Genomic DNA, 23,313 nt, shown 5'->3' on the forward strand with positions numbered 1-23,313 from the left:
GCTCTTACTTTTGCAAGATATTGGGAAATAGTTGTGTGATGACTTGAAATGATGATTACCATCATCATCATCATCATTCATCATCACCACCATCATCATCGATACTATAACACAGATGCATCTATAACAAACACCAACAAAATACAATTTTGTGAGCAACAAACGATTATTTTATTGGACTTTCTTCTCTGTTTTTCCTTAATTCTGACCATCAATGAGAAATAAAATATTGAACCGATTGCACTTCTTTTTTACACTAAAATGTATTTCATTTGGATTATAGTTCTCATCTAAATGGACTCCAGATAAAGAATACAGGTGAATTACATCTATATCAATATATACTATGCATGTGCACTGTTTATTTCATTAAGATGAGTTGTTGGGAGTATAATATGGGCCTTATCATGACTTAATTTCATCATTATAACTATTTATCACCAACGTGAAAATCATCACTTGTGTACAATATTGTAAAACTAAGTAAAAAGAAGTCTGGAGAAAATTCATGGTTGTCCCTTTTCTATTATCATTAAAACTATTCAATTAATATTTTTAGATTGGCAAGCAGCAAGCTTGAAAACAAAAGGTTTCATATTTTTATAGCTTGTATGCAAACCTTTCAATTACATAACATTACAAAATGCAGTAAGCTGACCGATCACAGATGGTGTATACAAAAATATAATCAAAATCTTCAACCATATACAAGTAAATCCACATCACAAAATGATATTTATAGTCATCAAATATACAGAAATAAAGCTCACATTTAAAGAAAAATATGAATTTTACACGTACCCATGTGTTCTAAGGTTGATTATCATCATGTTAAAAAAGAATGCTTGAAGAACAAACTCTTCATAGTGTTTGTCATCTAATTCATTACAATGAATATAAAATATTTTGATATTCAAAACTGGTGAACCCCCAAAAAGGGCAATATCTCAGGGCAATATCTCATGGCAATATCTCAGGGAAAAAACAAACAAACAAACAAAGACACATATTTTTGGTCCTATTCTGTATCCAGATAGCTCAACTATAGAGACCAATTTGAGGCAGGATTTAGATTTTTGAATTTCAAGTGAAAACTATTCAAACATTTGTGTGAAGGCAATTCAGAATACTAATAATGCAGCATACATTTGCAAAGCATTCTATACATCACATAATTCCTACACATACTTCTTCAGGTTGAGAAGACCTCTGTTTTTTTTAGACTTTCAACAGATAAAACATTGAACATTTAAGGAATCAAAGTGATGCCCTGGTGGCCTGGTATTGAGCCTGCAACTCAATTGGATGCTAGTTACAAGAGACCCCGCCCCCCCCCCCAACTCAGTGTTCCCTCCTTTTGAAAACACCCCCTAAGTCCGGTGTGTAAAGTCAATACGGGCCGGATTTTTGTGTACTACGAGCCGGACTTTGGTGCGTGAAAAGTACCCCTTTACCGGACAAAAAAAAAAAAATATATGTCCTCTTTTTTAGGGCTTCAATACTACACCATATCACAGACACTGATAACCCGTAGGGCCATGCATCTCAGATTTAACAACGATGCCTTTAAGGCAAATCTTATAAACAGATGACCTAACTGAAAGGTGCAAAATTATGTAATTCTACACATCATGGTCATATTTGTATACAATCAACCGTCTACAAAGTGGCCTTTACAGATCGGTAAACGTAACAATCACATACCGGTAAATGGAAATTTGATCAAACAAATTTGAACACAGGGCACTTTAGTGCAAATACTTTACTATGACAGTGGCAGCTATGGTGTTAACAACTACTATTCTAATTCTCTTTCATACTCATCCCTTAACTGCATGTCTAGCTATGCTACCATCATACAGGTTTACCTCATAACCATTTAAAATGGTATTGTGTGCATATCATACACACACAAACAAATATTTCATTTCATACTCGGTTCAGCATTTGAATTCAAAGATCACATTCTCCCTGATCTTCTGGAATTCTAATCAATTATCAAAGTAAACCTTTTCTAAATTTTAAGATATCTTTACCTTCTACAATCTATTTTTGGCTTTTATCTCTAAAAATATATATATACTAATAATATATTACTTTTAATACTTTTAATACAATTACTTGTAATACTTCTCTTACAGAATTGGTACATTAGAAATTCTCTCAAAGAAAGAAATCTTGCACAGCTATCATGTAATAATAATATTAATAACAATAATCAATTCTTTTATAGCACATATCACATTTTAATACAATACTATCAATGGTAACTGCACTTCAAAAGGACTTTGAAAATTATTATCTGGCTTTAGCTCTTACAACTATAGAGCTAAAGTCCTGCCAGGAAGCCACTTACATGTACTACTCCTGAAGTGACTGTGGCAACTGTTAATCTACTACTTACACTAAAATTATGATAAAAAACCTTATGCTTATATCACTCTAAAAATATCTCATTCAATTTGATAAATTTATCTTTCTCTGTTTTCTTTTCATAAAGAACTTCTCTCTCTTTGATTATCTGGCTGCCATCTTGTGACATCACTGTCCACTCACGGTCTGAGGAATGATAGATGCTGGAATCATTGAGAAGATGTGCTCATTGTTTCATCATCACTGAAATCAAGAATCTGCAATGGGAGGAGAACATTAACACAAAAAGTCACGTCACCATGTGAATCTAATATATCTCATATTTTATCAAGGAATAAAGATGACTTGATGATCATATAATAATTCTTTTTAAAGTGTGAAAACATAAACAGTGCTTGAAATTAATATCTAAAGACATTCATACAACATAGGAATTCTGTGGCAAATATTTCTGAAAGTACAGAAATCTTCATGTTTATGATAATATTTGATTTTCCATAGCATAACTGGTATACTGCAGAACTGGAACCGTTCTCATATTTGAGAACCACAAAGACATGGGCTCTTTTGCTATAAGGCATCTATACATCAGGACACACTCATTGTAGCATGATCAATCTGCAAAACAGAAACTACTTCCACCCACAACTTTGCTCTTAATATGCAATGCCTCACATAGCAACAGTATATCATTCCATGGAAATTTGTTTCTTCGCTGAGTGCCTATTGAGTGTACAAATTTTAGGAGATGATCCAACATTTGTTCAGGTGACAATTCCTGCCAACTATATAACCATATATAGATATATAGATAACCACCCCCAGTCAATCCCCCCCCCCCAGGAAAACTAACCCCTAGGGCAACCACTCTCTAGGACGACTACCCCCTGGGACAACTACCCCCCGGACAACTACCTCCCAGTAAACTACCCCCTACGACAACTACCCCCAGACAACTACCCCCTACGACAACCATCCTCTAGGACAACTACCACCGGACAACTATCATAGGGGTTAGTTGTCCGGGAGTAGTTGTCCTAGGGGTTAGTTGTCCTAGGGGGTAGTTGTCCCGGGGGGGGGGGGGGGGGTAGTTGTCATAGAGGGTGGTTGCCCTAGGGGGTGGTTGCCCTAGGGGGTAGTTGACTGGGGGTGGTTATCCGGGTGTGGATGTCCAGGGGGTAGGTGTCCTAGAACTGGTCAAACCGTATCATCTTACCTCTATCAGCTCACTCTCCAGGTGCAGCTGACTGAGCCCCGTCAAATCTTCTACAAACCGTGGCTTATTGAACACCTTGAGCAGGAAGTCAAACCCTTCTCTCTCGTAGCTAGCCAAGACAATATCACAGCATGCTGTACACTTATCAAAGCACAGGCTAGCAGGGAGGACGCAGTGATAGCGGGCTAGGAATCCTCGAATCTATAAAACACATTGGAGGAAAAGGATTCTTTACAAAATATATGTAATGAAATATGAAGGAAAAAAAATCCAAAATGTAGTAGGACAATCAATGACAGTTATTAGAGTATCTCCTATATATGTACACCATTTGTTGTTGTTGTTGTAATGATGATATGATTTATAGAAGTGGTGTTTAGAGTGAACTTGAACTTCATAAGAGAAGGTTTGCATGAGCAATGTAGATACAGCATGTAATTTATTGAGACCCACATTACCATCTGGACTACTTTTAGCCTAGGATAAATACAGGTCTTTGATGTCTTACGACGTAAAGAGATACAAGGCCATATATTTCAGTCTCGGTCAACGCAGATCATCAATGCCTTATGAAATTAGTTACTGACAGGTCTATTATCATTACCCCGGCTGTAGCTGAGCCACTATAATAAGGTGACAAAGCACTCAAGGAATTTCTTCCTACTGGGTATCCATTTACTTCACCTGGGTTGAGAGTGGCAAATGTAGATTAATATCTTGCCAAATGACGTTCAAAACCTAGAGGTGACAATCACCAATACAATTTAATCAGGATTCAGTTTATCATTCCTTACCTGATGAGGTACAAGACCTAATGGTGATGTGAGATCAACCGTAAGATGAGAGTCCTTGGCACTGGTCTCTGCTGATGCATAGGCTCTGAATAAAAGAGAGAGTTTTCAGTATGATTTGCATAATTTGATCAAATAGTCGTAAGTTTCATGGTAATAAATGAATACCGTATTTGCCGGCGTAAAGGCCGCACCCCCGCATAGGCCGCACCCCCGATTTTGACATTTAAAAAATAAAAAAAATAAAAAATAAAAAATCGTTTTTGTTTTTTGTTTTGTTGTTGTTCTTTTGCTGCCGAAAACCCACGCGTGGAAGGACCTTTATTTAACATCGAGGTGCAGTTAAAGGCGCTGATTTGTGCTTGTAAACTTGTCACAAATAATAGTAACAATGTCGTTTTTAGAAGAATGTGTAAGATCATTAATGTGAATTAAAAACAATAAAGTACCTATGGTACCACTGGTGTACCTTGTGGTACACCATTTGTTATAGAAAAAAATTTGAGGAACTATTATTATAAACTACATATTGAGATCTATTAGAAAGATTACTTTCAAACCAAGATGACAGTCAAATTTTAGTGTTGTTGTAGTTTCCGAGTGGTGAGTCAACACACTGATTACTGAGCTGGGAGACATTGCCAGGCATAGCGCCATAAATCGAAACTAAAAAAAAAAAAAAAAAAAAAAAAAAAAAAAAAAAAAAAAAAAATTACTCTTTCGCCGCATAGGCCGCACCCCGACTTTTTGATATTTTCTCTTCCAAAAATACTGCGGCCTATACGCCGGCAAATACGGTATTCACATTTAAAGAGTTGAAATTAGATTACCATGCACAAGTATAAAGACCCTCCCCCCCCAAAAGCAGTTTAGTTTTGAATTCTATGCCAAGGTTGGTAGATCAAATCTTCATTGTACATCATAAAAAAAAAATTGTATATTTTTATTGGTGTATAAGTTGTTTAACCCTATATAGCCCGGGCTATTTTGAAACTGCATAACCCGGGGGGGGGGGGGCTTCCAAGGCCCCCCCCCCTATGACCTTAGCTATTTATGGACCGATTTTGTCCAAACTTGGCGTGTTTGTGTCTTATCATGTACTAGTCAAGAATGCTTAGTAAAATTTATTCTATATATCGTTAATTTTTATTTATGTCTAATCAATGATGCAAATATGCAAATTTTTCCAATGAATTCTCATTTTGTCCAGTTGCCCCCCTTTTTATGGAGAAAATGCAATTAAATTTGGCATGGTTGTAGCTTGACATATAATTTAAAAGATAGGGTAGTCAAATGAATGACATGTATTGAAATTCCATACTTATAATTGTTATTAATTACGAAAATATGCTAATTTTTCTTGAAATTCTAATTTCTTATGTATTTCTTTGTTTTTAAATCTTTTGTTTTTCATTGTTTTGTTATCTAGAATAGTTCATGATGGCCAAAAGGGATGTTATCTGAAGAAAAACAGAAAATAACATTCTTCTAACAACACTTCTTGTAAAACCCATACATTGTACACACAAGATCATTGGAAACCATTTTTGTGTGACATTGGTCACGAATATGTGCTACATCTCCAATACCATACCCCGATTTTCGCAAATAGGGTCTTAAAATATGCGGGAGATGTCAAAGAAAAAACTCATAAAATTTCAGCGCCAGATTTTATTGCGTTAAAAAGTAATCGCACAAAATGTATAGGGGGGGCTTCTAAAGCCCCGGGCTATATAGGGTTAAATGAGGCATACCGGTACAATGTTTGTCAAAACTTTGTATCAAGGGCATCATTTGCGGTGCATAGAATGGCAAGTTCTAATCACTCCTTAAACTTGATCAGACAGCTAATAGTTGAGTCTGCCCATAGATTTTGTACATGAACATGTGAGCTCTATTGAAAAACAATTGCTTGTCCTAGTAATGCAGTGAAACCTGTATATAAAGACCACTCCAGGGAAACATGAAAAGTGGTCTTTATAGGCAAGAGGGCTTTATGTACAGGTTCCTTTAGTGCAGGTTTCAATGAGAAACCATATTCAAGGAAAGAAAAAAAAAAGTGGTTTTTCTATACAGGTGGTCACTAAAGCAGGTTCGACTGTACCTCCAATCCACTATGAGCTGATGTAACTTACCCCTGGGAATGCTGTAGAATGCTGACCATGAGTTCAACCACCAGAGCTGCGGCCACCATGGACAGGCCCGGTCTGGACACTGTACACTGCTGGTCTAACGTCCGGTCTCGGGTTGACTGGTCAAGAAAGATTATGAGTTTGGATCATCATGGGTCATTGGTAAGGATAGGGCAATGGTAAAATGACGAAATGAAAACAGCAGGTTCACAAAGGGGTAGACCAAAGATATATATTAAATCTTACTAACCAAAGGCAGCAATCGTACAAGGCATAAGATGAAAAGGATTATGCTGTCTATTTCACAGTTTTTGTTTGCATGAAGCAACTGGAACTCTAGGAATACCACCTAACATTGAATGCAGTCTTGAAGTCTTGATCACTGTATTTATATAGAATAAACAAATAAATTTTATGACAAAAATACATTCAATGAAGTCACACATCAATGAATACAAGAAGGCAATGAAAGTTGTCATGTAATTTAGAAGAGGGGGGGGGGGGGGGGTCAATGAATATGATTTGACTACTCACATCACCAGGGGCAACAACATCGTTGCAGAAATAGCATCCAAGCTTATCTCCTGGAATATGAGAGAGACTGATGGAGGAGGTTGAGCATGATGCTGCTGCTGCTCCTCCTACTGCTCCTCCTGCTGCTTCAGATGATGAGGAGGAGGATGGTGTTTGGTCTGGTGGCGGCTGGTCTCGTGCTGGTTTCATTCCATGGCGTAGCACCAAGTAGGTATCGAATCCCAATGCTGCATTCATTACGATCTAAGAAAGGAAGCGTTCATTTGATCCCCAAAGAGATGAATGATAAAGATGGATTGTTAGAGATTCATAGATAAATAATAATAATAATAATAATATCAGATATTTATATAGTGTACATATCCACCATGCAAGGTGCTCGAGGGGCTCCAATATTACCCGGCTCTGCTAATAAGCAATTATTATTTAATTGTTAGGTTTATTGAAATCACTTTATCTAAAATATCTTCCCTATAAAGTATGACAGCGTCTCCTAATTGATATCATGATGTAAGGTACATCCTCTTCTACAAGTTCATGTAATTGGTTCATGTCTCCCATTCTTGGGATTTGTGAAAATCTTATAATCATGGTCAAGATAAAAAAGAATGTTAAACTTAATCAAACAAACATAAATTTGAAGTTATGGTTAGAGTACATTTTATTGCAGTTTCCTAATAAATATCGATAATCTTTGATTTGAAAACAATCTACCAGCCCATCATTCGTGTGGTTTCCTAAAAAAAAAAAAAAAAAGAACTGTCACAAGAATGAAAAGAACTTGAAGTCAAAGTACCTTCCTCTTACTGCTGCAGATGACGGTAGGAAGCCATCTGCTTTCTCGTGTGTCCATTAAAAGGAAGACCACATCATGCTCATCAATCAGCTCTTCCAGTTTCTGAACAGACTCCCTAGTTTGTTGTATAGCTTCATCTGTAATGAGAAATAGGACATGATTAATTTGATGATTCAAAACCAAAATTAAAGTCTTTCTTGTTCATTATTTTGATAAAAAACTTAATTGATACACTTGTTGGTGTTGCCTTTGAACACATTCTTCTCTAAATACTGATATTGAAATTGTTTAAACAATGAAACATATTCCAGACAGAAACATCTGACAAACACTGCTAAAAAAAGAATGGTGGCTAACATTAAAAAGGACAGTACATTTTGTGAGACAAATCTTACCTACATGCAAAACAATAAATCTGTTTTATTCACTAAGAGAAAAGTTTGTCCTGCAATTTTCAAGTTGACTTTTTGATGAACATGGCATAAAATGTGCATTAAAAAAAATACTAATTTTAATAATTTCTGCTTTAACACATACCTGATGTGCCTACTGCATGTCCTGGCATTGGAATAGACAGACTCACTCCTCTTGTTTTCTGAAAATTTCAAATTAACAAAAATGGATACAAAGTTAATAGCACAAGGCAGAAAATGATAAGAAAATTTAAGAAATAATTTAACTCACAGACAAACAAACAAACACAGGAAAAAGAAAGAAGGAACGAAAGAAAGAATAAAAGAAAGGAACTATACACAAAACATGCTCATGATTTCTTAACAGATTATGGTAAAATAATGACAAATCTGAGGACTATATGAGCAAAAAGCCATTTGAACTGCATACAATTTGCTTTTTTTAAAACCTCTTCAATGTTACCTTTCAGCCTATGAAGACATGACATGGGTGACTAATCCACATTTGCCACTCTCCACCCAGGTGTAAAAAGATACGTTATGCCAAAGCTCAACATATTTGGCCGCTGGCTATGATGGGGGTAACAATGTTGGAGCGCTAGGAGCCCTCATGCCTTGACTTACATGTCTCATTATTGTAAGTCACCAATAATGGGGGAAAACGCCTCCAGGCAACAGTGTTGCATTTCACTTTTTGCACCCTAACCCATCTACTGCGCCAACTCCTTTTGTTCTTTCATATTCTCATAATGTTTTTGTATTTTGCCATTGTTTTGTAGCTGTGCTTTTTATGATTGGTCCCCCCCCAAAAAAAAAAAAATATATATATATACGGTATACATCTTCTTCTTGATAATCTGCCTCCTTCAATACTGAAGATTCTTGCAGATGCTCCATATACTCGGCCTGATTGGGGTGTGCAGGTGGACCATTACATCAGGGTTCCCCCCTACTCTTATAAGAATAGTGCAGTGGGTTCTTAAGGTACAGAGGTGGTGACTCTCCTCTACACAGGGCCTCCATTTAACATTCTATCCAAGGAACGGATAATTATTCTTGATGACATCATAGATTTAGACTACTTACTACTCCTGGAAAGATCTTTTCTATCTTCTCGGCTGCAGTTTGAGCCTTGGGTTTCCCGCCTCCCAGAGAGTCTTCAAACTCAAAGAGACTCTGTCTGACAGGGTTGGAGAAGGACACTGTAGAGTTATCAACAAAGGTGATAGTACGAACACCCCATCCCTGTAACATAAACACAGAGTAGTTATAAGAACATAAACTCAAAGAGACACTGTCTGACAGGGTTGGAGAAGGACACTGTAGAGTTGTCCACAAAGGTGATGGTACGAACACCCCATCCCTGTAACATAAATACAGAGTAGTTATAAGAACATAAACTCAAAGAGACACTGTCTGACAGGGTTGGAGAAGGACACTGTAGAGTTGTCCACAAAGGTGATGGTACGAACACCCCATCCCTGTAACATAAATACAGAGTAGTTATAAGAACATAAACTAAAAGAGACTCTGTTTGACAGAATTGGACACTGTAATGGTACGAACACCCCATCCCTATGACATAAAAACAGAGTAGTTATAAGAACATAAACTCAAATACCTCCAACTCTATAAATTCAACCACATACCCATAAGTGGACAGACAGAACTGAGCATGTATACATTATTCAGTCATGCCACATGCTAAAATGTATTATGAAGTCATAGCTATAAATCAAAACCCATGTAGCTATATTACATTAATACAATGATCATAAAATCTTAGATGTGGTCAGTAACATGGAACAAAATCGTTTGGAGTTGCCCAACTATAAACAAATTTTAATCTTGAGGTTCAAGACTATGCATATGTAGCCAAAACTTAGCAGAACATATATGTCATTAAATTAACAAAATTTGATAGTGGTGGGGTTAAAAGAAGTGGATTAACGCCAAAATGTCTAAATTCTACTTACCAGTAAGCATCTAGCCACATTGCATCCTAGAGTACCGGAGCCGAGCAGAAGACATCTTGTCTGGGAGATCTTATCCAAGTCTAGTGAGGGCAGCAGACGCCATCTCATGAGCTTGAGATTCAGATCTACCGACGTCTCTGCTAGTCTGTGGGACAAAATCAAACAGTCAGTAGTTAAGTGTAATTAACACCTTTATTCATTACTTTCATACTCGGCAGACTACTTGATAATGAGTTCCGATGGGCATTGCACTCCTTTAGATTCAAGAAGTATTCTGATTTGGGGGAATGCACGGTTCTTGTATTACAAATGATGTATTAATGCAAGTATATGAACTTGCAGCAAAAATTCATGACTTACTTCCTAGAAAAACACAAACAAAACTCTCTCTTGGCAATTTCAGATTGGATATCATCTGCCAAGGAGTAGATTACTTGCATAGATTAATATGCTATCGATGTTGACATTGTAACAATGACCTCGCTGTGAGCTATGCTATATAGTAATAATAATAATAACAATATAGAAGATATAGGAACGTAAAAAAACACAAAAAGCACCATAGCGCTTACAAGTACAAATATATGAAAAGAGGACAAAAGTTTACAGTCTCACAGGAAGTAGATCACTTAGGAAAAAGGTAGGTTCTGGGGGATTTTTTGAAGGTGGCAAGGTGGTAATTTCTCTTTTGGAAAGGGGGATGTTGTTCCAAGTCTTTGATGCGGCTACTGCAAAATGTTTTCAGCTGCTGAGAGTCTAGATTTGGGAATGATAAGTTTACATGTGTCGGTTGTTGAGTAAATGGTGTATATATTTGGAGGGTGTCATTCTACCCGACTGGTCACAATCTGTATTCTACCCAAAGAGATATAGTTAAAATTTTAAAAAAAAGAGATATAAATTTGATTTTTATAGAAAGACTTTTACCTTAGAACTTTTTAATGTAAAATTGTTTTCTGTTGGATATGTGATCAATTTTTGTATGCATGTAGTTTCAACATTATCCACCATAGTAAAGAAACTAACCTTGTAGGGTCCATGCTAGAGCTGAGGTCCACTTTCCTGGCACCAAGTTTATTCCTCTGATTCTTCTCCCATCCAACACATTTAGGACAAGCTGTCGGATGAAGAGTATTTACAAAATGCATTATAATAATAATAATAATAATAATATTTCGCTTTTTATTTAGCACTTAATACATCTATGATGTCTCTAAGGGCTTTACATATATACTATTACCCCGGTCATTGGATTCAATACTTTCCCACACACACTGTGTGCACAATCAGAAGTCTATCAAGAAGTATCGTTAACACACTATCAGGATCAGCATCATGAATATGAATTAGAACATAGATAACAATATAGTCTCAATGCAAATATGTTAAAAATTCAATATTTGTATACAAAATAGAATGTGTCACGTCTGATATTTACAGAAAAAGAATCCCATGCAAGTCAAGAACAGTAAAGATAAGGACATGGAAAATGATATATAGATGTGATTGTCATAATGTTATTAGGCTTATGGCTGAGTGGTAGAGCAGTGGTTGCGTAACCATGAGGTCCCAGGTTCCAAATCAATTTGATGTGCTAATGCCCTTTGGTGAGGACTTAAAACATCAGTCCCCTGCTTGCTTACTTACAAGCATTACACATGCTTTATTAGCAGTCAGGTAATACAAACAAACCTACCAACTTTCAAACCAACTAACAAACTATAAGGTGAAGCGTACAAAATACTGTACCTACATAAAAGGTTTTCCCACTCAGTCCTAATCTTCATGATCTTTGATAGCTCCTGCCATTTTAAACCAAATATCAAGGATCATCACCTAGTATTGGGTTTGAGCTGCAAATGCTTGTTACAACCTAGTTTGACTCACATATTTCAGGACTTGTTGAAGGGACTTGTAGTCTGAGGATCAAACTATGGGAACTGTTCCTGATTCCTTCTCTAGTCCTGTTCCTGAAACAAACCACTGTCACTTGGTCCAGCTGAGAAGCCCTGAAATGAGACCAAAAATAATTCAAATGAATCTTTCCTTTCATACCAACTCCTTTTATCTACATAACACTAACATCACCAGTGTTTAACCTCAGGTAATCATCCCATCAAAGTACTTCAAAGATACATAATTACTGTTTCACAATGATGAGGTTCATACACCCATCCTTGGTGAACTATGCATATCCCTTGTCTCAGCTCACTTGAAGTAAACAAATAGTAAAAAGCCAATTATTGTCACAAAAGTGATGGTACAGCTTGATCTTGATCATTCAAACTTGATTGTCTGTAACTATAATATAATAATACTAGCAGGACCCGCGGAAATCCGCGGGATTCTAGAGGGGGGCGGGGGGTGTAAAAAGATATATAGAGACTGCCTAAATTAAAACCACCAAGAACTTTATTTGCCATTCAGGCCATTATAAAAATAAACATGTTTAGCGTCCCCGCCCGCTTCCTTTTTGGGGGCCGCCTCCTATTTTTTTTTTTTGAAATTTTTTTGAATTTTTTTTGAATTTTTTTTTTTTTTTTTTTGAAAGAAAAAAAAAACAGCGTCCCCGCCTGCTTCCTTTTTGGGGGCCGCCTCCTATTTTTTTTTTTTTTATTATTTTTTTTTTATTTTTTTAAAAAAAATTTAAATTTTTTTTGGAATTGTTTATTTTTTTTTTTATTTTTTTATTTTTTGAAAGAAAAAGAAACAGCGTCCCCGCCTGCTTCCTTTTTGGGGGCCGCCTCCTATTTTTATTTTTAAAATTTTTTTTTTTTCATTTTTATTTTTTTATTTTTTGAAAGAAAAAAAACATGAAAAGCACTGCTAAAATGTATTTCTGATTTTAAAAAAGAAAAAAAAAAATTGTCGGCCGCCATCTTGAAAAATGGCCAGAGTGTCAGGGAAAATGTACGGAGCGGCCATTTTGAAAGAAAAAAAAAAAAAAAAAAGGGCCTCCTCCTTCCCATTTTTCAAAAAAAAACAGGACGCTAAACATGTTTTTTTTTTAATTTGGCCTTATATAAAAAAAAAAAAACGATCCAACTGTACCTGTAGTTATTCTATAAGCCACTGGAACTGCGTAAGTTCCGTAGTGTGGCGTACCGACTACGCAGAAATTAGGCTGCGTATTAATGGGAAAATAGTCCCTGCGTAGGTTATGCGTAGGCTGGCGTACAGGTTTGCTTATGGTTGCTTACTGTGTAGAAAGCTTTTACTGCTTTGACGATCTGGCGTAGGGTAGCGTACTGTTGCGTAGTCAAGTAGCGTAGTGTTGCGTAAAAAGGCGTACTTTCTGCGTCAAGTTTCTACGCCGAAACTACGCGAAAAAAATTAGACATGTTGAATTGTTTTCGTTCATCTTGCGTACCTCTTTCCGTCCCTCAGCATATAGTAATGTAGGCCAGCGTAGTTGGTACGCAACACTACGCAACTCTACGTATTGACCCCACGCCAATTAGTGACCCGCAAGTGTCACAAATAAAGTATTAAAAATATGCTCATCTGACCCTATACGCCTAAAACCCCCGAGCTTTCGGGGGTTTATGGCCCCTTGAAACCCGTGGACCCCACGCCTATATTATATATACACTCAACTCGCTGCGATCTGATCTCTCCCCCCCCCCCCCCCCCCCAACTTTGAAAAACGTAACCCCCGAGCTTTTGGGGGTTTATGGCCCCTTGAAACCCGTGGACCCCACGCCTATGTTATATATACACTCAACTCAGGACCCGCGGAAATCCGCGGGATTCTAGAGGGGGTGCGCAGGCAAAAAATTAAGTTTTTCATTTCGGGGGCTCCATTTCAAATTTTAGGGAAATTTTCGGGGGCTCTTTTTTCTGGGGCTACTTTTTCATTAATTCATATAGATTCTAAGGATAGGCCTACACTTTGTTGAGATTTGTTTAGTAGGCTATTAGGTTTCAGGCTTCCTACTTCATAATTGCCTATTTAAAAAAAAACAACATTTTTCTAGTTCAATAACTAAGTTTTCATGCATTGATTTGATGCAAGAACTGTAACATAATAGACCCTAGATTGTGATTATTTCTGACCATGAATTTCGATAATCATTTTTCAAAGTAAAATTTTCACAGGAAAATCAAACAGTCTTTTAAAAACGTAGACATTAGAGTCTAGTAATACTTTTACTAATTCTAAGCTCAGGTTTCGTAAATCTATTCACGAAACTATATTGAAATCGCGGCAATAATGATGCAAACCAACAGATAACAATTTCAAAGTGTCAAATCTCTTCGACTCGAATTCAACTCACACACTTTCAACTGCAACTCAGCTCATCTCACACACACTACACAGTGGCAATGCACTGTCAGTTACGGTGATTTTGTCTGATTTTCTTTACTTTGAAGAAATGATTATCAAAATTACGTAAACATGGCGAGAACATCACAAAATAGGCTTTAATTTCATACCTCTATTTATGGAAACTTTATAATATTGCAGCAATCGTGAATTCGTGATGGAAATTGATTGCAGTTTCGCGATGTTTAGTGGTTCATGGTCTAGATTCAGCTTCTACCGAAACAAAATCGACCGCCAAAAACTCGAGCCCTACGCTCCGTCTCGATCTCGCAACTGCGAAAATGTACGTGTTTTGGCGTACTTGCGTGCGACATGCGAATATGGTTCGAGTTTTTTTTACGACCGATTTTTGTATATACAATTTTATACGGATAGTCATCGGTCGTGTGTCTACGGATGTCATGTTGAATATCCATGAGGTATCTCTGTCGTCACGCATATCCTGCATTATGCATGTCGCGTCTGTTTTCGCCCTGGACGTCGACACGGAGGAGGACCTCGGGCGGAGTATAGCCAATTCCACAGAGTAGACTCTCCCGCGGACGATGGCACCGGGCACGGGTACCCCGAGGGGAGGGTTCAGGAGGAGATAGCCGCACCAACTTGGGTCGGCGATCTCATTAAAAAACAATAGAATACAAAGGCTCGCCGAGACGTCGCGCCCCCCGCGGAGCCTTAGCGTATTATTATTATAGATTCTGCTTTCATATCGCGCTTAATACATCTATGATGTATCTAAGCGCTTTACATATATACTATTACCCTAGATATTGGATTCAATACTTGCCCGCACACACTGTCTGCACAATATCTACTCCCTGGGGAGCATTCCAGCCAGGCGTTACTTGACGCTCAAAAAACTGTTTGACCAACAATGACGGTCGCATCCTACCAGGTACCCATTTAACACCTGGGTGAAGAGTAGCAAGTGCAGGTTAATATCTTGCCAAAGGATATTAGTCCCGTGTCGGGAATGATTGTGACTGTCATCTTCACATGGATCACTCTGTCCTTATACATATAACCCAAAACAAATCAAAATACCGTCAATCTCTGTGTATAAGACGCACTTTTTTGCCACCGGAGATTTACCGTGAGACAAAATCAAAACATGCACCCAGTAGATAAAGATTGTGTGCTCGATCATGTAATTGAAACACGTCAGAAAAATCTTGACATCGGAGCAAACAAGATCGAGCACGCAATCTTCATCTACTGGGTGCAAGCCAAAAATCTATGCTTCTCCAAGAAAGCCTAACGTTCAAAATCAAAACAACAACCACATATGACAAATATTCTGTTTTCTTACCAGTGGCAGGAGATGAGACAAAGGAAGTTCCTCAGAGGCCATCCTGGATACTGCTCTAAGGTACAGGGATCAGCATAACCAAACATTACCTGTAAAGAAAACCACAATTGACACATCATCGGTTACAAACAAGATAAACTATCACCCAGAAAGATATATTTTAAATCTAGACAATATGTATATCCAGTATTCCCTCATCATGAAGAACACTGTAATAACACTTGTTTATTATAACCAAGTATTTAACTGGTAATTCTTCTCTGTATCCTCTTGTTTTTAGTCCTGATATAACAAGATTTTGATACAAAAAAGTAATTTCCTTGGTCCCAAGGAGTTTGTTGTAATGAAGAAATGTAAAAAGGGTCTATACAATGCAAACTTTATCATTTCAATGTTCATGGAACTGGATCTAAAGCTTCAAACAGGAAGATATCAACATGTTGAACCAGTCTGAATTGGAAACTGATATTATCTGCTATGTGATTGCAAAAACTCAGTTTCATTTAAACATGGATTATCATATCCTTAGAGCAATACTTCATTGACAAGAGGGGGGGGGGGGGGGGGGGGCATTTCACAAAGTCTTTTTTTCAATGACAAATGACAAAAATCAATGACAAATCTGCTGATAACCAATCAGAAGCAGGGATTTCAGTAGCTTATAATAAAAACGTTCATTCGTCACTGATGACAAGTTTTGTGAAACCGGGCACTGTACCTTAGATTTATCTGTGACCTGGTCCCACGCTGTCAGGGGTAGCACCACTGTTTTGTCATCCTCTGTGGATATGAGAAAGAATGCTGGTTCTTGACCCAATGACTGTGAAGCTAAATCATAAGCTGCTTGAAGGGCTGTTATCTGAAAGATACAAGATCATATCGTCATGGCAATGGTTTAGTTTATGGAGAGAAAAGACCAAACAATATCACACAAGCATGACAAAAGTATACAAAAATATGAAATTCCTAATAACATGTGGTGTGTCATCTCAACATTCAAGATTTTTTTTCTTATTTTTCTTATTTTATTGATGCCAATTTGGAATGAAGGGCTTGCTCCCAAGTCAATAAAAGACCTATCAAACCCTCTAGTTTGTTACAGATTAATCTTTTCTTGATCCATAACTTATCGAATCTATCAGGAGGCTGAATGAGTTTAGTTCCTTTGAGGGAATGTGAGCTTAAGGAGGTAAACCAAATGTTCTTCATAACATACCTAGAATCCTATTTAAAAGTAAAGACCAGTAGTGGTAAAATTGCGTTTCAAGGGTTTCGGGTGCAAAATATCCATTCAATATTGTTTAAATATTGCCTTCAGAGGTTTAAATGGCAATACTTCAACCTAAATTCGCAAAAAACAGAAATATATGCCCAAATGTTAAATGTTGAAGTGCATTCGCGATATCTATCAAGGTAATTTACAAATATATCAACTAGTAGTCGGTTTCCCGGCAAAATTTGTATCATCAAGTACTAGTCCAACTATATTCTTTTACATGATTGGTAATAAGAGCTTCCATTTCTTTTTTGAGAGGGGGTGTTTCAAAAACTGGTCTATACCTTTAAGATTGTTAAACCTTTGGAGACCTAGGAAAGCACATTAGTGATTCTTCTTAAAAGTACTGAAGAGTAATACTCAATGGTTCTTAACAGAAAAAAGCATTCTGAGAATTCTGTCATAGACTAACCTTGTCTTGATCCATAGCCTTATCTAACTTTTCTGGAGGCTGAATGAGCTTAGTTCCTTCTGGTGCCAGGAGAGCTGGGAAGGCAAACCAGTAGCAATAGTGGTACTTCTTCAAGTCCTGGTAAAAGAACATGGGAAATTTAGATTCGGAATGAAACAGATGACATACATTGTTTTTAAAAAAGGTCATATTTCTAGCACAATCAAATAAGAGTTTGCAAAAAATGATGCAATATTACATGAACACAGCCCATTGATCTCAGAAGTTCATGCTTTGAGCTCATTAACCCTTTCAAAAACACTGGTTGTACCCTTAATATTTTGCATATAACATCTCACACTTGACTGTTAATGACATGTTGTTCTGGGATTGTCCACCATTGTTTCCTTTGTTATTTTCACCAAGGTTTTATTCTTTGTCACATACATGTATCTTGCTTAGAACAATTGGACTTGGTATCATAGGACTTATTGGACAGGGTGAAATTATCAGCAGATCAAAACCTTGCTCGACCTCAATTTATTCAGAGAAGTAAAAACTCATACTGCCCCTTTAAATAAGCATAAAAGATCATGATAAAAAGTAAAAAGTCAGAGTAAATAAAAGAAGACATAAAGGTTTGTGTTTGCATGGCTAGCAGCAACATGGACTGATGTTTTAAGTACACTGATGTACTTTTCAGAACTCTTCATTTCCAGTCAGACTACGACTGCTGTCAGAGAATAAGAAAACCATTTACTCATCATCCCCCGATGACTACCATCATTCTGACAGCAGCATATATATTTTCAACAACTCATTCTGGTCGTATATCATTGCGATACAGTTACTGAACCCTTCACTTACAGCAAACGTCAGAAGCCGGAACCGAGACAGTAAGGATGGATCTTGAATAGCGCTGCCTTGCCTGATGTCATCCCATAGCTGCAATGTACAGAAAGATATAGATAGAATGGGAGAGAGAGGGAAAGGGAGAGAGGGAAAGAGGAAGAGAGGGAGAGAAAGAGAGAGAGCGGAGACAGAAGGAGAGAGAGAGAGAGAGAGAACGAGAGAGAGAGAGGGAGAGAGAGTGCGAGCCAGAGAGAGAGAGAGAGAGAGAGATAGAGAGCAAGAGAGAGAAAGAAAAAGAAACAACTTGAATTCACATGACTTACCTAAAAATAATAACCATCACCGGTACTTAATAATGGTCTTATACATCAGTGTCAATAATACAAGAGAATGACATAGAAACTGAAACTTCAGTAATCTAAAAGCTACATGTGTATCAAATCACCCCTAACTGTAGCACTGTACCTGTATTTAGTTACATATCTTCTTACATTGTCCAATTTATCTATTAAGTTATTAATTTCTTTAATTCATTAATGAGTAATTCTGTACAGTTCTAAGCATACAATATAGCTAAATTGAATTAGAATTTGAATCATCCTTCTTCATTTAAAAATAATGAAATTACAACAAATAAACCTCCTGATAGGACCATACAAGCAACATCTGCTTTGAAAGTGATTACTGTAAAAGCTGTTATTTTCGCGTGATTCATTTTTAAGCGCTAAGCGCTAAGCGACCCCAAAACATATTCGCTGGTTCTTAAATTCGCCTTGCACCAGTCCGTTCAGAACACGCATAAGAAGTCATGTTTATATTTTTGCAGGTTCTAAAATTCGCTGACACCAACTTTAGCGCGAAATCCATGAAAATTCATGTACCACAAATATTTTCTGCGTTTACAGTACCTGCTCAGCTGTCACATCAAGCAGTGCCTTTTTGTCACATGTTTTGAAAGCATCCAGCGTATTGAAGTTGACCAGTGTTCCTCTTGAAGAAAAACAGTGAGGTGGAGTTGTCTCTGACCTGAAATAAATCATGGTTTTAGCACGAGAGATAACCTGACACAACATTTGAAGCTCAACCATGCAAGTTTGGAAAATGCAAAGTATGAATAGAAGCTCTTAGTTGAGATTTATTTTGTCTTCTTGCTTTTAATTATCATGATTGCATCTCATTTTTTATACACAGTTATTGAAAGTTTTAATTGATCAGGAATTGTGTAATAACAAATTAATGACAATTTAAAAAAAAAAAAGGTTTGTTCAAGGAACCAATTAATCACTGAAATAAGGTCTAACATGTCCTTATATATATGCGAATACTAGGATTTAGAAATATGAATAGATTGATCATTCAACCTCCAAAGTACCATGTCATAATGCTTTTTCTCATCATGAAATTGTACTTACTGATCAAATGCATTGAATTCCAGAGAGAGTCTGCAAGGAAGCCCATCTGGATCACCTGTAAAAAAAGAAAAAAAGAAAATGTCAACATACCGGTAAGTCTATTTTCTGAAACCATATATGTCATTTAACTGAATTCAACAAGACATTTATAACTATAGTTAAAGATTTAAAATGGATAAGAAGCCATGTACCGGTATATTATGATAATTGTTTTGTAGAGACACTAGTGCTTTTCAAGAACGCTGTTGCTCAGAAACATGAAAATGGTGTATTCCACTGCTTTTTGTGGTTTCTTTTTTGAGTCATTTGATTTAAATGTCCACCGCCAGAACATGTGTCTATCAAAACCAGAAATCTGGATAGCATTAGAGAAGAGCACAATGAATCGTACTACTTTACACATAAATCAGAAAATGACCACTTTCTATCTTTCTTCTAACTACCGGTACTCAAAAATATTTACAAAGACATCCAAATGAGCCAGATATAAACGATCTTCATCCGTCTGATGTCTTGTAAATCAATGCAGTCAGCAATCAATGTTTCATTATGAATGTGTGTGTCCTGAATTAACCTTATAGTGATTAGTGATAATATAGTTCACTCAGTGTTTTTGACAATAAAGTCCAACTCCATGTTACATTGCTTTAAATGCCGCAAGACGGGTACGGGTAGGCCAATGATTTTGAGATGTATGCTATAATGACATGAACGACTGTCTAAATGATGCACATTCTTCCTCTTCCTTCTATTTTTTATCTTAAAAGGGCTATGCAGCCTATCACAAAGATATCTGTAGAAAGGTACACTAAACACTGGCTTTACACCCTACTCTTTGCGCAAAGTGTAGCCTTTTAATAATAATAATAATAATAATAGGCATTTGTATATAGCGCCGTCTATCTAGACAATGCTATTCCGAGGTGCACAAGAAAAATAGAAAGAATGAGAAAGTTTGGACGAGAAAGTTCAGATGAGTGTCATAGTGCATAGGGTGCGACTCTCTTATACATGGAGCCTCCAGTTAATATTCTAGTCCGAGGAACGGAGTGTTTTCCTCTGAACCCGAGACTGCATCAAGAACAGAGGGGAGGGGCGCACTTACACTGCCTCCTTACTCACCATTGTAGTAGTATCCATAGATGTCCTTTGGTCCATCATCCAGCTTGTATTCATTCAGCTTCTTCTGAGTAAGCTTGTGCCAGAACCCAACGTCAAGGGCACTACTGAATGGCGCAAACTGGAGTTGCTGCTGAGATGAATCTGTCTTCTCCTGAGAAGCCATCTTTGGAAATACCTGATTATCTGTTAATTACATATATGCAAACATTAAGTCAGAGATCATTAGACAGGAAAATAAGAGACCATAGACGTTGGCTGGTCAGATGTCTTCTACACTAAACATTGAATTAAGAAGCCAGGCCTGCCACAGGCACGACCAATTCTGGATTTCCAATTAAGCGCTTCAACAGGTTTAATTGTAAATTCAAACAAATTTTTCTACGTCGTACTTAATTTTGGGAAAGGCAATGGGATTTAAATATTCTTCTCTTATGAGTATGAGGAGATCATAGAAGTTGGGTATCAAGAAACATATTTCCCAGAGGCTAATTTTATTGTAAATGGAACTTCTACACCGTTTTGTTGTATAATATCATCACCAATCATCACTCCATGCAGCAAAGCACCTAGAGAGTCAAAGCTGATGCCTACTCAGTATTGACCTTTAGCGCTGCAAACGTGCCAATAGGCAGCAATTGCACACACAAATAGTCAATACACTCACAACACACAAATGCATGCAATAAACACGATGTGGCTTATTCGGCAAGTTTGACAGTAGACTTACAATTTGAATTGTTAAATTAATTTTTTTTTACACCGGTAAGTTGAAACGATTGTATTTTACTGCTATTTAGGTGTCATCAATTGTCACTAAAGTACCGTTTTTTAGTAAAATCAGTTGAGTTTTGTACAGTGGTGTTTGAAATGTTAAGAATCAATAGCACAGCTTTTAACACACAGCCAGGATCGTATTGCAGATATGTGTGCCAATCATCAATATTTTCCTTTATTATATTGTCTAGAAAGTAGAAAAAAGTGTGTGTAAACTTCTTCAAAATACCGTTTTAAATCAACTGTCCGAATACACAAGCTGTCCAGGCACACACGACATATGTCAGCTCAGAGTATAAGTTATTATAAGTAGATCCACTATTAGTATTAGAACAATCAAGATTCAAGGAAATCTGAAAATGTCATAACGTAGAAGCCGGTATGTGGGACCGTTCATAATTTTGTTCGCATTTTTTACCCATTTCCTGCAGCGGTTACTACGCCGTCGTGATCCTTAGCATTTCTTGAAATAAATCAAATGTATGATTATAATTCATAATTACCTAAAAGGTGTGAATGTCGTCCGAGAGAGGAGGCAAAATCACGGAGCTTGTTGCTTGTTGTTGGGGATAGACCTTGGTCCTTAATATCTTTATTAAAAGGGGGCGGAGCGGAAACTCATGACGACATCAGTGCATGCAGTGCATGCATGACAAGTGTACCGGTACGTAATCGGTTTATGTCTGAGTAAAAATTATGCACACTGATGTTATCTTGTTTATAAACAGGAAAGCACACATAATACAGAAATATGCTTTCGATTTGTGTCACATGTCATCACGGTAATTTGTTTCATTACCCCCCATCTCCAGTTAAGTTAAAACACTGAATACAAGTTTAAATTCCTCATCTTTAACCCCTCCTTTTCTTCCTTCTCAATATCATCCCTCTCATTCTTCTTCTTTTTTTTACTTGCTTTCTCTGTACGTCTGTTTATCTTTCACCTTTGTTTTTATTTGTCCCTTCCAAGATTGCACTACCTCATCTATCCACAATAATATCCACAATAAAATATCTACACATGATGAACTCCACAAAAATAAATGACAGGACCTTTTTCATGTGTATGTGCAAAGATGTATTTTAATAACTCTGTATATAATAATACCATGATTCAAAAAAAGCAAACCATCTTCCAGTTTCCTTGATCAAAAAAAGATTACATAATAGATCTCTACAAATTATTTTCTTTCAAAGAAAATTTCACAACTGAAGAAAAAAAAACATACAGCTGAACAAAACCTCTACATACATTTATACATGATTATAACAGGACTCAATGAGAGATTAAATGGCACAACAAAAAATTGACAAGTTGCCTCAAACATTTGTCATGTCACTGTAAGTCCTTTACCTCCAGACTTACTGGAAATCATTATGGGAGATTATTTGAGTCATCGTTTAAATAGCATGCAGGGTTGAAAATAGCATAATGTGCTGGAACAATGCATGCAATTGAACTACTACTTTTTTTTTGACATGGTTAGTGAAAAGAATGTTCTGGAATTCATAGAAGTATGATATATTTTCAAAGATATGGGAGCGGGATGAAACACAAAAACTAGTTTTCCTACTACATTAGATGTATGGTGTTCAATTCTTTACACCAAATGTATGAA

General features: G+C 36.8%; 1 protein-coding gene across 1 annotated transcript; it reads right to left on the reverse strand.

Annotated features, from left to right (window-relative positions):
* Nucleotides 1–1,483: 1,483 nt before the first annotated feature.
* On the reverse strand, nucleotides 1,484–22,332 carry LOC105436458 (ubiquitin-like modifier-activating enzyme ATG7). Its single transcript, XM_030997929.1, has 19 exons — nucleotides 22,198–22,332; nucleotides 20,921–21,103; nucleotides 19,799–19,853; nucleotides 19,295–19,412; nucleotides 18,402–18,479; nucleotides 17,556–17,672; nucleotides 16,586–16,726; nucleotides 15,868–15,956; nucleotides 12,119–12,240; nucleotides 11,258–11,348; nucleotides 10,232–10,376; nucleotides 9,342–9,500; nucleotides 8,380–8,437; nucleotides 7,843–7,979; nucleotides 7,047–7,289; nucleotides 6,516–6,631; nucleotides 4,384–4,468; nucleotides 3,590–3,790; nucleotides 1,484–2,630 (listed from the first exon to the last, which is right to left on the reverse strand). The coding sequence occupies exons 2-19, from the start codon at nucleotides 21,081–21,083 to the stop codon at nucleotides 2,583–2,585; spliced, it is 2,166 nt and encodes a 721-aa protein (XP_030853789.1). The 5' UTR covers nucleotides 21,084–21,103; nucleotides 22,198–22,332; the 3' UTR covers nucleotides 1,484–2,582.
* Between the last annotated feature and the right edge of the window lie 981 nt (nucleotides 22,333–23,313).

This window comes from Strongylocentrotus purpuratus, unplaced genomic scaffold (genome assembly GCF_000002235.5).
Source record: "Strongylocentrotus purpuratus isolate Spur 01 unplaced genomic scaffold, Spur_5.0 spur5_contig_858, whole genome shotgun sequence".
NCBI lineage: Eukaryota > Metazoa > Echinodermata > Echinoidea > Camarodonta > Strongylocentrotidae > Strongylocentrotus > Strongylocentrotus purpuratus.